At 37.7% G+C, this 17,524-nt stretch overlaps 1 protein-coding gene across 7 annotated transcripts in view; it reads right to left on the bottom strand.

The window, feature by feature from the left end:
• The window catches only part of DACH1 (dachshund family transcription factor 1), a 475,022-nt gene that overhangs the window by 39,693 nt on the left and 417,805 nt on the right, over window positions 1-17,524 (bottom strand). For all 7 annotated transcript variants that reach the window (XM_054013430.1, XM_054013459.1, XM_054013449.1 and 4 more), the window contains 3 exons: window positions 9,204-9,351; window positions 3,361-3,504; window positions 2,857-2,925 (listed from right to left, as the gene is read on the bottom strand). In XM_054013430.1, coding sequence (XP_053869405.1) covers window positions 2,857-2,925; window positions 3,361-3,504; window positions 9,204-9,351 — 361 coding nt within the window. The remainder of the gene's footprint in view (window positions 1-2,856; window positions 2,926-3,360; window positions 3,505-9,203; window positions 9,352-17,524) is intronic.

The following is a 17,524-nucleotide window of genomic DNA, read 5'->3' as shown; positions in this document are numbered from 1 at the left end:
AGGTAGCTTGGATCTGAAGCTTCCAACCCTGCTGATGAACCATGTGAGTGCTAATATGATGCCACATGATGGAATTTCTGTTGTTTCAGTTTGCTTTTTTAAAAGCCTAGGAAATTACACATAACCTTACCTTCTCCCTCCACCATTTAAATTAATGTTAAGGGTGCAAAGTCAAGTACTCAAAAGTTAGGAAACGCCAGAATTAAGTGTATGCATTATAGTACAGTCTTTTATTACATGATCACATACTAGTTTTATCATGGGACTCCTTCATTCAGTGCACAGGATAGACAGTATTCTGGGGAAGAGTCAATGTTCTGTACTAAAGCAGGCTGAGATTTGTAGGACCTCAGCCTCGTTTATTGCAGAAGTTAGAAAGTGATAGGGAATTGTTGAAAGGAAAAGGATGGTCTCCTAATTAAAAAAAATGAATGCCACCCTGGAGAATAGGTTTCTATCCCCGCATCTGCCACGGAGTTCCTATATAATGTTGACAAGGCTTTTAAACTAAACTATTCACAGGTGGCCATTAATTATATGTTCTTCATTTTATGCATGCCCAACTTGATGCCTGTGGGCTGAGCGCTCACAGCTACACCTCAAGTGAATGGAAGCTGAGCTCTGAACAGATAAAGTGCTAAGAAAAACTGGAGTACTCTAAAAAATCAGACACCATTGTCTCAAACTGGGCACCCAAATCTAGTGTACGCTTAGGCTACAGCTACACTAGCGTTTACAGGGGTGCAGCTGTACCGATACAGCTGTGCTGCTGTAAGCTCTCTAATATAGACTCTCTAAGCTGACAGGAGAGAGCTCTCCCATCCGCTTAACTATTTCAGCCTCCGTGAGCGGCAGATGCTATGTTGGCAAGAGAAGCTCTCCCAAGGACATAGCACTGTCCACACCTGTGCTTACATCAGTAATTTATGTCACTCTGAGGGATGATTTATTTACTCCCCTGAGTGACACAAGTTATTCCGACATAGGCGAGTTTAGTATAGACCAGGGGTCGGCAACCTTTCAGAAGTGGTGTGCCGAGTCTTCATTTATTCACTCTAATTTAAGGTTTCGCGTGCCAGCAATACATTTTAACCTTTTTAGAAGGTCTCTTTCTAGAAGTTTATAATATATAACAAGGTCTCTTTCTAGAAGTTTATAATATATAACTAAACTATTGTTGTATGTAAAGTAAATAAGGTTTCAAAATGTTTAGAAGCTTCATTTAAAATTAAATTAAAATGCAGAGCCCCCCAGACTGGTGGCCAGGACCCGGGCAATGTGAGTGCCACTGAAAATCAGCTCACGTGCCGCCTTCGGCACACATGCCATAGGTTGCCTACCCCTGGTATAGACAGAGCCTAAAACTTTCTGTTCCACAGCTCTACATCTTTATAATGGGGATAATATAACCCCTTCCTCTCACAGGGGAGTTGTGAGGATAAATCTGTGAAGCACTCAGATACTATATTGATAAGCATGACAGAGAAGCCCTAGGAGGAAACGAACAATTCTGTCTCCACAACAGGTTTTGAATAGTGTGCAGTAAATAAGATATGGGGGTCACATGTTGCAAAAGGCGGATAACATAAAATATTGATTATCTTTGAGTAAGTACTCTCCATTCTGTGCACTGAATGAGGCAAGATTCAATGGAAAATACAGATTTTGATCACATTAAAGACATAATGCATACACACAACAGGGCCCAATTTAACTTGCACATGCAACTTTCACTGTGGCATTTCCCAACTTTTGAGGGCTTGACATTGCAATCATAACTTTTAAAGTGTTTTTGTGTGTAATATGCATATACATTTCTGTAAGGACTTCCTGTCTTGTTTTAAATTTGTTTGAACTTGTTGTATTAAATTAAGCTTTCTTGCCTTTTGAATATATTGCCAATGCCTTCTTTGTGGAAAGTTTGCCACAACCCTTTAGGGGTTAGAAAAAGTGAGTAAGAAACAGACAAAAAGATGTCAAATGATACAGTTAAGATGATTGACTTTAAAATGCAAAATAAAGGCAATTGAGAGAGAGAGATTACTGCAGCTAATCATTTTAGGCTTGCCTTTGAAAAATGCACCTTCATTTACAATTGAAAACAAATGCTATTTCTGTTGTTTAGTATTCATGTTGGTAGAGTTAGCTTACTGACTATAGATGACATTATAACATAAATGCTACCTTTGGAATTTGTTCTTTACTAATATCTTGCTGTTTGCAATATATATATTTAGCTCCACAGAGGAAGTAATATGGCTCCCTTTAGTATTCCAAGTATAAATTTACTCAGCAGATTCATTTTATTAAAATGCAAATAATGGGATATGGAACATTTGGCAAATGAAAAATCCAAGAGGGGAATACACAGTTTTATTTATTGTTAATGTTTGGAGTAGCTTATTGAAACACACTTTGCAGTAACTGCCACTGAATATTAGCTATGAAGTTTTCAGCACACCTTGAATATTACCCATAGGTTAATCCAGGTTTTCATTGGTATGGTTAAAAGGCTCAGAGTGTTTCAAATATACCTTAAGAAACATTATTATCCTAGACGTGACTATAAACATTCAAAAAAATGCATTCAGTGTGGCTAAGATTCAATCCAGCATAGTTTCAAATTAATTATTCCTCTTCACTCGCTTTATATAAACAGAATTGACCTGTTAATTTAAAGAAAATCTATCAGCACAGAATGAATTCTCTCTTATAAACAAGCAAGATGAACTTGACCTTGTTTGAACTTGTTTTGATGTGGCCCAGATGGTAGGCTACATGCTTGAATAACAGGCTAAAGTGGAGGAAAAACTCATACAGTAAGATCTAGATTTATAGCCTTTTGCAAATGCCTACCTTGTATTGTCCTTTCAGCATCTGTTCTGCCCCCGCTGCGGTCAGCTTCTATCTCTGGGGTCAGAGAGTCTAGAAGCACAGAAAGGTAAGACTGACACATATTTCATTTGACTCCGATAGCCTTTTTTACAGCCTGTTGCTCCAATGCTGAATTACAATACAATCAACCTTTTTTTTTAATGTTGAACAATGACTGGAGGCCAGGACAACTTTTTTTAGACTGGGAAGATTAATGAGGAATAGATTTTTAAGCAGGGAGAAAAACAAAGAATTGACTTCTCAAGCTAATAACGTCAAATTGTTCTAGTTTGGGCATTTTCTCCAGTGAAGTAATATTTGCTCACACATACTGCACAAAAAAAGCATCACAACACCTAGAGAAGCAATTAAATGGAGGAAGACAAAAGGGAGTTTTGGCCTACTGCACCACAAAAATAATTGTGAGAAATATAACAACTTATTTCAGCACATGAATTAAGGAGAAGCAAAAAGCTGAATTCTTACCATTTAGGGCCCTGAGACTGTCTGTTGAAGTTGCCTGTTTCAATGTTTGTTCTGCTTGTTCCCGCCGCTTAGTCTCAAATTCAAGCGCTTCCTGCAATTTCCTCTTTGCCTTCTTTTCTTTCTTTAACCTTTTCTGAATTATTGCTGGGGGGGAAAAATCAGTGCGTTCACATTTGGTTCTGAGATTTTGGCTACACAGTTACTACTTATTATGAGTTCCCAAAAATAATATAGGTGGGTCACTATCATCTGTCTCCTCCCTTACCACTGATTCCACACCCCCAATTACTAGCAAGAAAGAGGGTGTGTAACACACTGACCCTAAATTCTGCAAAAAAGCACCCTGATCTTTATTGCATGTCAGCACTGGATCCTGTAGTAAAGTGGAAATTAGGTAACTGATGGAAATGTATGGAAAAACATTAACAAAATAAAGGGTACTATGAAATTAAACATTAAATTCCCAATCCTGGGAGCCCTCCACACCCAGATATCCCTTCAGCTGGAGATCTGCATGTGATGAGCTTACAGAATTAGGCCTTAAAAGTACCACCCGATCAGCACTTTTACATAGAATTCAATACAAATCCTCATTTTCTAAATGTTTCTAACCAACTCACATTCACAGGGTTTAAAACCAGTGTGTCACAGAACTCAGGGAGCCTGATTCCAGAACTGAGGTCCCTGGTGTAGCAGTGTAAAGTGCAATGAGTTCTGTTTACCATCCAAGCTACAACAAACCTCTGAAGAAGTTGTGAACAGTTCTGCAACACAATATAGCTTGTGCAGCATCAACTACACAGAACAGTTTTTAGTATATACCACTAATAAATGAGAATAGATTTTATCATCTTATGTTATACAAAACTGAATGAAATACATCTTGAGTAGTTTCATGGTTTTAATATTTTCATTATAAATAGTTTGCAAGTGCCTTTAATAAATGAGAAGCAAACATCATGGCTGACACACTGTAGATGTGACCATAGCAGACAGAGACAGAATTAGCAAAGTCTTATTGTGTAGTTTCTCATAAAAGAGATATTATCCTAGTTTTACTACCTGATCAAACACTACACCCAGAGGAGTCACTAACTGGACAACATACAGATCAGAAGGAAAGGATACAGTAAACAAGACAAAAAAATAGCATCACTGTATTATATACAGTAGCAGCTCAGTTAACTGATGTTCCCAGAGACACCTGCAATATTTAGATCAGTGGGGATAAAGTAAACATAGGTTTCTGTCACATTAACTCAATGAACAATAGGTAGACATTGGAGGAGGCTGCCTAACACTGAAGATCAGAAAAAATAGGATTCATATAAAGGGATATGAGCTGTACGTGACAGGGAACATATATTTATATTCCATAGCTTTTACTTGTATCATACTAGAGACATTGTCTTGTGGACCTTCTCCGCTCCCACTAATGATTCCACTAATGTCTGTGCAACTTCTTTTCGTAAAGGACAATTGCTTACATGGAAAACTAATATTAGAAAAGTCTACAGGTGTTTTTAAATGTCTTTAATGCAAAAATATGTTCTTAAAATGATCTCCCTTGTTCTTCTTTCCTAGTCTGTTCTGTTCCTCTTACAGCAGAATGTAAGGCCACTCCTTCTCTTACATTATTAATTCTTAAAAAGCTTTTTACAGATTCAGACTAACACGGCTACCCCTCTGATTATTAATTCTTAATTATTATTATTACTATTATCTGTATTACTATAGTGCCTAGGAGCCCCCATCATGGAACAGGACTCCATTGTGCTAGACAGAACAAAAAGATAGATTGCAAGCTCTTGGGGACAGAGACTAAGTATAAGACAAGAGACAACAGATGGATACAGAGAAATAGGGCCCTCCCCTCATTTTTTGGCTTTACTGTGTACCACCACTAAGTGCCAAATCCCATACATCATACAGAAATAGAATTTAAGGCCAGAATGGACCACCAGATTCTCTAGTCTGACCTCCTGCATATCACAGGCCACTAACACCACCCAGCACCCACATATTAAACCCAACAACTGAAATTAGACAAAACATTGCAGCCCACAGGAGACTAAACTATTATGTGTCACAGGGAGTGAAAAAGAGGGACCAGCATGCACCAGTGACTGAGGCTCCTGCAATAGCAGGGAAATGCTTAAGTGAGATATACCCAGATAATCGTGGCAAGTGACCCACACCCACACACTGCAGAAGGCGGCAAAAAACTCCCAAGGTCACTGTCAATCTGACCTGGGGGAAATTCCTTCCTGACCCCACATAAGTTAGACCCAGAGCATGTGAGCCAACCAGCCAACCAACCACCTGAGAGGGAGAATGATCAATACCTTAGCTGTCCATATCCAATGTCTCATCTTCAACTGTAGCCATCTCTGATGCTTCAAAGGAAGGAGACCAAAAATACCCCCCCAGAATACACTTTGAGGTAAAAATCCCTTCCTGCCCCTTCCAGGTGACTGTTTGAAGCCCTGAAGCATGAGCTTTAGAAACATAAGATATAAACAGGAAGTGAGACCCTACCATCAAAAGCAACCCCATCCTACAAGCGCACTTATAAAACTTTTCCATTCTATCTTAAAACTAGTTATGTTGTTTGCCTCCACAACTCCTTTTGGAGGCTGTTCTAGAACCTCACCCTTCTGATGGTGAGAAACCTTCTTGTAAATTCCATCCTGAATTTTTTCATGACCATCTTATACCCATTGGTTCTTGTACCAACACCATCCTTCAGCTTAAGTAGTTTTTCACTCTCCGATGTATTTCTAGAGAGCAATCATATCCCCTCATCCTTAGGCCCTGCTTCTTATACCAGGAAAAATAATGTTATTAGAGTGGTACAAAGTAGAAGAGTATGCAGTGCACAATGCTGACAATACAAGTCATTTTTTTTCAGTACCTGGCACAAAATTGGGGACTATCATGTAGTTTTCCTCAGTGTCTAACTTGGAGAAATCACTTAACCCCTCTACTGTGTGTGAGTTTGCCTATCTGTAAAACAGGTATACTCTCTGTCTCGCAGAGGTATCACGAGTCATAGAACTGGCTAGTGTTTATAAAAAAATATTTGAGATCCACTAAAAAAAGTGATCTATATAGTATTATTCGTGTAATTGTACTGAATTAATATGCTAGTCAATAGTCATAGTGAAGACTCTATGCACACTCATGATTATTATTAATAGTTATTGCTTCAATTATTTATTCTCCTCTTTTTAAAAGGGAAATTCATGGTGTTATAGTTGCACCCTCTAGTGGAGAGAGGCATGAAATAAGATTACAGTGATAGTAATGGGATTCAGTTTAGTTCAAGGTATAAAACTACTGATTTTGAATCCAAATGTCCTCTGTTCAAGCTGCTGCACGGAGATTTCTTATTTTATCAGCTGCAATTAACAGAGGAGAAGAAAGAGCTGGGGGTATTGGTCCATAATAGGATGACTAGGTGCTGCCAATGTGATACAGCCATGAACAAGGCTAATGCAATCCTAGGATGCATCAGGCGAGGTGTTTCCAGTAGAGACAGGGAAGTATTCTTACCATTATACAAGTCACTGGTGAGACCTCATCTGGAACACTGTGTGCATTTTTGGTCTCACATGTTTAAGGAAGATGAATTCAAATTGGAACAGGTGCAGAGAAGGGCTACTAGGATGATCAGAGGAAATGGAGAACATGCCTTATGAGAGGAGACTTAAGGAACTTGTCTCACTTAGCCTGATCAAATGAAAGCTGAGGCAAGACATGATTGCTCTCTATAAACACATCAGAGGGATAAACACCAGGGAGGGAGAGGAGTTATTTAAGTTAAGGGTCAATGTTGACACAAGAACAAATGGATATAAACTGGCCATCAATAAGTTTAAACTTGAAATTAGACAAAGGTTTCCCAACCATCGGAAGACCAAAGTTCTGGAACAGCCTTCCAAAGGGAGCACTGGGATAAAAAACCTAACTGACTTCAAGACTGAAGTTGGTAAGTTTATGGAAGGGATGGGAAAATGAGATTGCCTACAATGGCATATGGCCCATCCACGACGGCTATTAGCAAATAATACCAATCACTGGAGATGGGGGAGGACTCTGAGTTACTACATAAAATTCTTTCCCAGGTATTTGGCGGATAGGTTTTGCCTACATGCTTGGAATCTAACTGATTGCCATATTTGATATCAGCAAGGAAGTTTCCTCCAGGTCAGGTTGGCAGAGACCCTGGAGATTTTTTGCCTTCCTCTGCAACCTGGGGCATCAGACACTTGTTGGTTTGATCTATAGTACAGGGTGGATTCTCTTTAACTTGAAGTCTTTAAATCAAGATTTGAGGACTTCAGTAACTCAGCTAGGGCCTATGACAGGAGGCACTGGATGAGGTACTGTAGCCTGCAATGTGCAGGAGGTCAGAAAAGATTATCATGCTGGTCCCTTCTTGCTTTAAAGTCTAGGGTTACATCTCTATTGCAATAAAACACCAATGTCCGTCCATGCCATCTGACTGGGATTCACAGGGCTTGGGATGTGGAGCTAAAAACTGCAGTGTAGACATCCGGGCTCAGGCTAGAGCCCTGGCTCTGGGACCATTAATTTGAATTAACTGGGTGCCCGACCTGGTAATGAACATAGTTTCTCAAAGCTCAATTTTATATCAAGCAACAAATCTATTCATTATCACTCTCATGCTTTTAATAATTAAATGAATGTTTTTAAACCTTAATTATATGTAGAAACAAAAGGGATTCAAGCAAAGAGCTGAAAACTGGGAGGGTCCTGAGTTCAAAGCCCACTGTGCAAAATCAGGCAAGTCACATAGCTTCCTCTATCAAATGAGGTAAAAAGAATGGCTTTTCTCAAAACAAGATATTGTATTAGAATTAAACTTTCTTGAATAAATAAATTATAAAGAGGTTATGTCTGCTTATAAAAAAAAACTCTGAGCGTTTTGTCGTGGAAAGAATCACCCACACACTGATTTTAGTTCACAGACTCAGAGCCTGAGGCCTTTATTGTAATATGTACCAAACGCGTTTGGGGTGCAGTTCGAAAACTGACACCCTGAGCACCGCTCTCAGGCAGGTTTTTATTTCATTAAACCGCAAGCAAAGTACAAACAATACGTCATGAGTTAAGAAACTGGGGTTGGGGTCGGTCATGAGTTGAGAAACTGGGGTTGGGGTGAGACATGAGTCAGTCATGAGTTAAGAAACTGGGGTTGGGTCAGCCGCCCCTCCCCCCCCACCTTCCTCATTATTTTCCGAGAAGTGGGTGTTTATTTGGGTAGGGGGCGCTTGGCGGTTTTCCTCAGGGGTGGCGCTTGGCACCAGTTTGGGTACATTTCTCGGCAAGGCACATGTTATTTTCCGGGGGTTTTTGGTGAAGGGTTAAGCGGGGTTACCATGGGACGCTTAGAGAAGATCTATGATTGGTTAATTTGCAGGTAGCTGGAATTAGAAAATGTTGCAAATAGCTAGAACAGCAAGGATGATTAACTCTTTGCAAAAGCAATTTCTTAATGTAAGCGGATATTCTATTTTTCGAGCGATTTCATAAACTTGCGGTTATTATGTTGCTAAAGCAGTTTCTTGCTGTAGCTTTTAGCATTGTTCTGTGTTTTTCTCCCCCCCCTCCCCCCCCCCGGTCATTACCCTTGACCGAGTTTGGCAGAGAACCGTGTGGTTCAGTCTTGCTCAGGCTTAAGGCCTGTGTTACTCTGTGTAAAGGCAATCAGCATAACAGATCTCTGTTAGAGGGTTTATTTCGGGGTCCACAGATTCAAAGCTCTGGTTATTAAAAAGAAGGCCCCCCGTTCTATTTCCCCACAGTTTGTAAAATACCTCTGTTCTTCTGTTCCACAGCCAGCTGTTTTTCAAGAGTTTCCCTCAGTTCTCGCTCCCTGAACAACTCCATCTTCAGCTCCGTCTTTTCCAGCTGGACCTGTTTCTCTTGAGCTCTGGCATTGTCTATGGCAACCTTTAATAGGCCCTGTTCAAAGATGAAGTTGAACATTGCAAAGTTTGGAAATGTAAAACAGTGCACATAATAAATTAACTTCTGTTGTATTTTCTTGATTAGATATAAGAGATTTTAAGTATAAAATAATCCTGCTGCCAGGTCACGGTTATGTGAGCGCACATAACAACCTAATAAGCCTTCCTATTATCAGCAGCACATTTTTACTGAAACACAGTCAAACAGGTGGGCAAGCTATATGTAAAAACACATGGGGCCAAATTTTCAAAGGCACTCAACACATCCTTTGTGTATACTTGATATAAGTTACAGAGCTAGATTTATTCTTCCTGAAGATTAAAATGCAACGGTGTCACCCCACAACAGTGAGGGGCACCATCCCCAAAGAGGAGGTTGCCTCAAAGTCCCCTTTGGGCTTTCTTCCAGAAAGTGGCTTCTTTAATTTCTGCAATGACCTCCATATGAGCCTACCTGATGGGAGCTCTAGTAGGGATGTAATAAAGCAGCACATCACCAAGATACCCTGTTCATTACTGTTATTATTAATAATAATGATATGTATTTAAATAGCCCCAGAGGTCCCAGCTGAGATCAGGTCCTGACTGTGCTAGGCATTCTACAGACACATACTGAGAGATAGTACCGGTCCCAAAGAGCCAGCTCCCTGGTCAGGCAAAGGACAAACTGCAAGCTTGTTCCACTAGCTTTCCCATTGTCAGAGTCTAACAAGACCTCCTTCAAATCCCTCTTTTAAACCCATTTTAACAATCCATCCCATTTTTTTCTCAATGCTCCTCATACCCACTCTTACCTAAACTGTCGTCTCATATCTTGTCTAATTCAGGGCCTAATCCCTTATGGTATTATCACACAACTCCCACTGAAGTATGTAAGAGTTGAGAGAGCTCAGCACTTAATGGGAGGTCCTCCAATTGTAAAGTTCTCATGGCAGGGAACATGATGCACTTTATAGGCATGTATGTTATGTTATTTGTGCACACAAATTTGTTTATGCAGGCCACATTTTGAAAATCCCTCTCAACCTAAAGATAACGAAATTGCATAACAATATGTTTAAAAGTTGTAATAGTCCTCTTGAAAAGAAGTTAAAAATGGTAAAAAATAATCTACAAGATAATTATGATTCTACTGTTAATTTTGGAAGCTACCAAACAAAACTCTATCGGACTAAATACAAAATTACATAGACATGGTCAAAATTAAATACAGTTTAAAACAAAACAAAACAAAACAAAAGCAAACACAAATAAAAAATGGAAATAGTAATAATAGACCCCTTCCAGAGTCTTATTTTTAATTTTTTAAAATATATCTGGAATTTTTTCCCAATTTTTTAAAACAAGAAATAATTTTTCCTTCAGACAACCCAAACAGTTTTCACATGAAAGATACTTCTGAACCAACGAGAAATTCAAATGAGGCAGTAAACAAGAGGTTTTGTGTTTTTTTAAATCAATGTTCTCCTCTTACTTCAGCAAACAGTTGAAATCTAGAATATTCTCAACTCCTCCCATTTATCTCCGCCCAGAACATGCAAATCACCCAAATCACTCATAACCCCAAATCAGGTGAAATTATACAAAAAGTTTCCCCTTGATGCAAAATAAACAAAGAATTTCTAAGGTGCAGACAACCCTCTCCCTCACTGTGACAATTCATCTTGTTTAACAATAAAATCTAGCAGCTAAGGCAACTGCCATCTTTACTCAATTCAGCAACATTCATGTACATGTTTCTTCTTCATCAGGAACAAACAATTAGTATCAAATGAAAGAGATCATTACATCAAGTGCCCTTTTAGATCACCCCAATTAAAACTTTAGTTTAGCTGTATTTTAATTCTAAGAAACCAAATTCTAATTTTCTGCTCTGATTGCTCTTGTTGACTTATCTTTGAAAGATGTACTGTCAGTGCAAAGCCTAGAGATTATTTAGCAAGATGCCAATGTTGGCACCACTTAATGTGTTGATTGGTTGTATTATCAGTAGCAGTTTAAAATAAATTACTATTACACTATCATTGTCCTTGGCTGACAAAACACAATATTTTGGTGTTCTTTAAATATGAAACAATCATTATGAATAAACATGTAGAGTAATGCTAAATTGTAATGCTGATGTGTGTAATTTTATATTAAGAACCTATGCAAAATATGAAGAGCATATTACATTTCCACTGAATTTCTGCATCACACCTCCCCTAAACCCTTTTTGGTTTTTTTTTACACTTGCTGCTAATGTATCTAATGGCAATACATTACTTATTGCTGCTGATTATGTCTGAAAAATATTAGCTTTTTTTGGAGCCAAGACCCACTAGGGACTACTTATAAGCTATACAAAATTAAGTTCCATTTTTAGAAGTTAAATTAGTGCACATCAGTAGGCGTCCAATGTGAACAAAAATCTGCACTGGAGCCAAACTGATGCATATGCAAAAGTGCTGTTGCTGCCAATGACAGTTTTAATGCAAAAATACTGGAAACATTCAATATCTGCCTTTATTCAATGCAACCGGGGGCTGGGAAAGGCAACTAATCAGTACAATATCTAAAAATCATTAAAACACCTTGGAGCCAACAACTGTAATAGTAATTTCAGAGTTGTGTGAAATCCTGCAAATTTTCCCCGTGGTTCATTTGCAAAAGACTACACAAAATAAAATATGTCCACCTTGGATTTGCTATGGGTAATCCTCTAGTCTGACAATATATCAATTTGATGCCAATTATAATGTGAAATACAGTGCAACACAAGACATGAATTAAAAGAAAATATTTTTCATTAAGGAAGGCCAGTTATTATGGAGGTTGGATAATGATAATTGTAGCGAACAAGCTGAGGTTCCATATTTGTTTTTAATACAGTATGAATGTAGTGAGGATAAACTGGAGCAAGACTTCTAACAGAGTATAATTCTTCCCCTTTAGGCCACTGTTAATACATTTTCTAACTTTAATGTAAAAATACTAAGTGTTCACAAAGAATTGCTTTTTCTCCCTGGTGCTTTATAAGCCACCACTATTTGGTTTAATTTTTTAAAAATATTTCCCAGTGATAAATTCTTCAAGAAAAATGCTCCAGCAAAAATTATTAGCTTAGGTTTCTTTCCTTTTCTAACTAATATGATACTATCGGACAACTGAGTACATGATCTTGCAAGGACAGGCTACAGTTCCCATCATATATATTGATCATAGTCTTAACCCATAAGGCCAAAATCACCCATTATTGTTTTTCAGAAAGCACTAATATTGTGTTATCAATTCTGAAGCTGGCATAAACAAAAATTATATTACTTTTAGTACTTATATTACCTTTTAGTAGAAACTGAAAGGTATGCAGAAGCTCTTCGTATCTATTCTCAGATCTGCTATGTTTTTTATGTAACATATCTTTCTTAGGATTAAATATGAAACAATTACACAAGAACACAATTAAGACAACCCACTAAATGATGGAAAATATAGTTGGAGCGTATACTCCATTCTTAACTTGTGGCATTGAGAATAGAGATGTGTGAGCACCTGAGGCTTTATACTGACACACGTGATTGCAGCAGAGGCTGGGTGAAGACAGTGAACAATTTATTGAAAGAACTTTGCTTCTTTTTTTCAGTCTGCAAATTATCCACGAACAGACCTTGATTTTTACACGTTTGTGCATTATTAAATATTATCCGATGAATGATTTACAAAATATATGTTTGCCTTTGGATTGCTTGCTAACTATTCAACATGACTAATGCTTTGGGTATTGACTATTTGTAATTCACTATTTGCTCTTTTGATTCGTAACCTAAATCACATGACATTGTTTCTGTGCTCTTTCAATAGATGATACCCAAAAGAGCTTTCTTTGAATAACTCCAGGATGAATACATTGGCAAATGCATATTCGCACAAGTATATGTGACTTTCCCTTTCCATTAATATTCTTGGGAAGAAAATTTCACTCTTTTGAATTTTGCACAAAGCAAATAAAAAGGGCTGCAAAAACTGCTGAAGCAAAGCTGTGGCTTTTGTTTGATGTAATGCTTGCAAATATTTTTCTGCAGTATTCACTCATATTTATTTGCAGTGCAGAAAACTTCCAGGTTTATAGTTAGTCTTTTATTTTGTTTCCATAACTGAGTTTAATCTTCTCGTATATTTCTATTTTAATTGTATCAAGAGAATATTTAAAAGCCATTTTGTTCTTCTTTAAAATGGATTCTAAACAGGAGTGCTACTGTATGCTACAGTTACAATCAAAAGTACTAAATATGGGGTGCAGAATCAGACCCTAAAGCTCAAAATAATATTACTATTACTGAAGATTATTACAATATTGTAATACAGCATTGCTGTGCGGCCACATCATTTAATTTAACTTTCAAAACATAGTTTCTAGTACTTTTGGTTGTGAAAGTATCTGTTTGAATGTGAACTGATGAAGAGCTGTCTTCCTATTTCTATACACCAAGACAAAAACATTAGCTATGACAGAGGAGTGACTTCCCCATTCTTTACAATGCGATGGTTAATCTGGCACCCAATTAGAAATTTAAACATCAGCATTAATTTTACTGAGTATAATATCAGCAGAAGCATCATGATCCTATGCTTTAGCTGGTGTGTTTGATTCATTTGAAAAGATGTACATCAGAGGAGTGAGGTTACACATTTAAAGATCAAAATAATGTAATGTTTGTTCTATGTAATACTTTTGGATAAATCCTCACCCCTTCGACTGGCCCCTTTGCATGGCTTCTGAAGGAAAGCTGCCCACAGTAGGCATCTGAGGATTCCCTGGTGTAGGAGATATGGTGGAGGGGTAGGGGTATGTCTGTGATCCCTGCATGTGTAACAATAAAAGATTCATTGAGGGCTAGGATAGAATCGTGGTGCCTCTGAATTATGATTCCAGGATTAAGGGAGTACAGAAGTGAGCTAAATCATATTATCCCACCCCCTTCCTCGATCCTGCAACAAATGTTGCTTAGCTGCACCCAATGATTTTTTCCATGTATTCATTTATTGTTGATGGTCCTTAACATTGGAATTGAAGAGGGAGGACAAGAGGAAAGATCATTGAGGGATCCCTCTACGAATAGAAACATGGAAAACAAAATGAAAAAGTATCAGAGGGGTAGACGTGTTAGTCTGCATCCACAAAAACAATGAGGAGTCCAGTGGCATCTTAAGGACTAACAGATTTATTTGGGCATAAGCTTTCCTGGGTAAAAAAACAAACTTATGTCCAAATAAATCTGTTAGTCTTTAAGGTGCCACCGGACTCCTTGTTAAAATGAAAAAGTAAGATCTCTGAGCTATAGGGTGAAGACATATGTATATGACATATATGATGGCCTGGTATCAACGGTTTCATTTGCATGAGTTTGTGATGGCTGCATTACTCACAAGTGGGGAAACAATAAGAAAATTATGTAGAAGGGATTATATTTTCCTATGTCTTTGTACAGTGCTTAGAACAATGGAGCATGTTATTGTTTATTTTATTATTGTTATAGCTATTAATTGTTTGCATTACAGCAGTAACTCTTCAGAACTGAACCCTTTTGTTCTAGGTGCTGCACAAACATGCAAGTAATTTATAAGAAGACAACACTAAGAAAAATGTAACTTTTTTTGTTAATTACTCCACAATGCTGCAAATAATTAAACATTTTATTTGTTTCTGTAAGTATTTTGCTGGAACTAAAAACAAAAAAAAACAAGATTAAAAATAAAGCTGCAGATTTAGAGAAACAGGAAAAAACAAGTCGGCAAACTTCAGTGGCTGCTCTGATGAGTAGGCCTGCCTTGCATTAATTTAAAATTATCGGCCAGTAGAGCTGCACTAATTTACATCAGCTCAGGGTCTGGCCTGTTTCTTTAAGTGTAATAGAGAAGACCTGGTTTCAGTTCCCTAGTCTCTAAACCCTTGTCTACAATACAATAATCACTGGGAAATTATTTTTAAATATGTTTTCAGCTAGCATATTTTCCACCACAGTGTAGCCAGGGATTAATCCTGAAGAAAATGAGAGGGTGCCTCTGCCAGTGGGGTGAGTCAGAGAACTGATCAAATCCAAAAGAAGTCATGTCCAGCCTTCTTAGGATAATAGGCTGCTTGACATTATGTGGTGATTGGAGGTAAAAAGTAGGGTCCCAGAATCGAAAAAGACATGAACAAAAGTTTGGATTTTTTTGCATTGTGGGGTTTTTGTACCAGTCTACCATGGGTAACAACAACAACAACAACAAGTGAAATAATCTGAATTCTGCATTAAAAAAAAAAAATCTGAATGTAGTCTCAGAAAATTAATCCCTGGTCATATATCATACAGTAGTACAACACTCATATTCAATCACAAGATTAGTTAACCTGTTGATACTAAATGTTTTACTCATTGGTTTGCTGTCTAAAGACATCAAGCACACACATTTATTAAAAAAAGTTACTAAAAACTTTACTATACATCAGTGCTCAACTCGAATATTTATCCTCTGTATTTATTTGCTGCCTATTTTTGTGTCTTAGTGTGAAACAAAAGAAGTACATTCTTTTCATTCTTTGCAACTTTGTTAGAGATATTTACCTTGTATTATAGAAATATATTTTTTTCTGTTTTATAAAGCGTAGGAGGCTCCAAAGTCAAAAATACCATGTTTCACATAACTGCACACTCAAATCATTCATGTGCAAATAATAACACTTAGCTCTTATATAACAACACTTTTTATTCATAGATCTCAAGGCTCTTCTCAAAGGAGGAGGGTAAGTATCATCATTCCCACATTACAGATTGGGAAACTGAGGCACAATAGCGGTCATATGACAGCTCAGTGATAGACCCAGAAGTAGAATCCAGATTTCCTGACTTCTGGACCTGGACCCAGTCTTCTGGACTATGCTGCTTCTTAAATGCATTTTAACCAACATCCTCTCCTCAATACAACATCTGTGGATTACAGGGAAAGAAGTCATCCTCCCCCACACACCATGGACTGGCAATGGAGTTGCTCCATAGACACTATTCCAGTGTAAAGATAGAAGTAGTTTCTGCTATGCATATGCAGGGGAAAGGACTGGAGGAGACACATAGCAGTGTATACTCTGGCAGAGATACTGCCTGGTTTTTGCCCTTATGTATTTCTACTGACCAACTGTGTGTTGATGCACAATGACGGGGCTGGCCATAAACTGGATTTCCTGCCTCTTGGGCCTTCCCATGAATGTGGGCAGGATTAGCCCCTTTTTGTCAAAGACCCCTGCTTCCACTTTTTCATGTCTAGCCATGTCTGTGTGTATATTTATACAGCTATATACCTGCATTACAGATGCAAGGTTTAGCTGCAGATCTCAATTCCCTTGGGGAGTTCAGATATAGAGTTTTAGTCTGATCATCTGCCACTCCCCTAGGTGTTTACTAGTATAGTAGAAACTTATTACTGAGATGACATAATAAATTAATAGATTTCCTACATTTCAAAAGGCAAGCCAAAGCCTGAAGTCCCATTAACTTCAGTGAGACTAGTTACAGAAGTAGCATTGCTATAGACTTTGGTGATTAAAATACAGTTAATTTCCTCTGTATTTGCAGTGGATGGTGCATTAGTACAAGAAACGTGATGAAAGATTATATGTGGAGGTTTGGGGCTGTGCATACAAAGTACAGCTCGAATGAGCATGCTAAGGCTGTACTTTCCTGCACTGCCATTTTGCTGCTGCATGTGATGCATATCCATGTGGCTGCAAAAATTCCATCTGTTGATCACATGATCACTGCATGTGTGGGCAAAAACAAAACAAAAGACTTCTCTCATCTCAAACACTCCTTGGCTCCATGCTATATGCTAGTGTAAATCTTGAATAATGTTAGAATCAGACTATACTGTACACACAATAGGCATCCTGACTACTGCATAGGAAATCTGCAAAAAATTTGGTAATGCCCTTTGAAGTCTATTCTTTGAAGATAATACATTAATTCCAATAATGGAAATGAGCTTATTTGTAAAAAAAAAAAAAGATTTTTGTGAATACCTTTTATATTAGACATATTTTAAATAGCTTAACATGTCATTTCTATCTTGACACTCCAGCAGTTTAAAGTAAATATTTATTAAAGAAGTTTTTGTCTATTTAGTAAAAGAGATAAACTTAAACAAGTAAAATA

The sequence above is a fragment of the Malaclemys terrapin genome, chromosome 1, assembly GCF_027887155.1.
Source record: "Malaclemys terrapin pileata isolate rMalTer1 chromosome 1, rMalTer1.hap1, whole genome shotgun sequence".
NCBI classification, from domain to species: Eukaryota; Metazoa; Chordata; order Testudines; family Emydidae; genus Malaclemys; species Malaclemys terrapin.
Note: the sequence above shows the minus strand (reverse complement) of the source record. Positions and strands in the feature narration are given on the sequence as shown.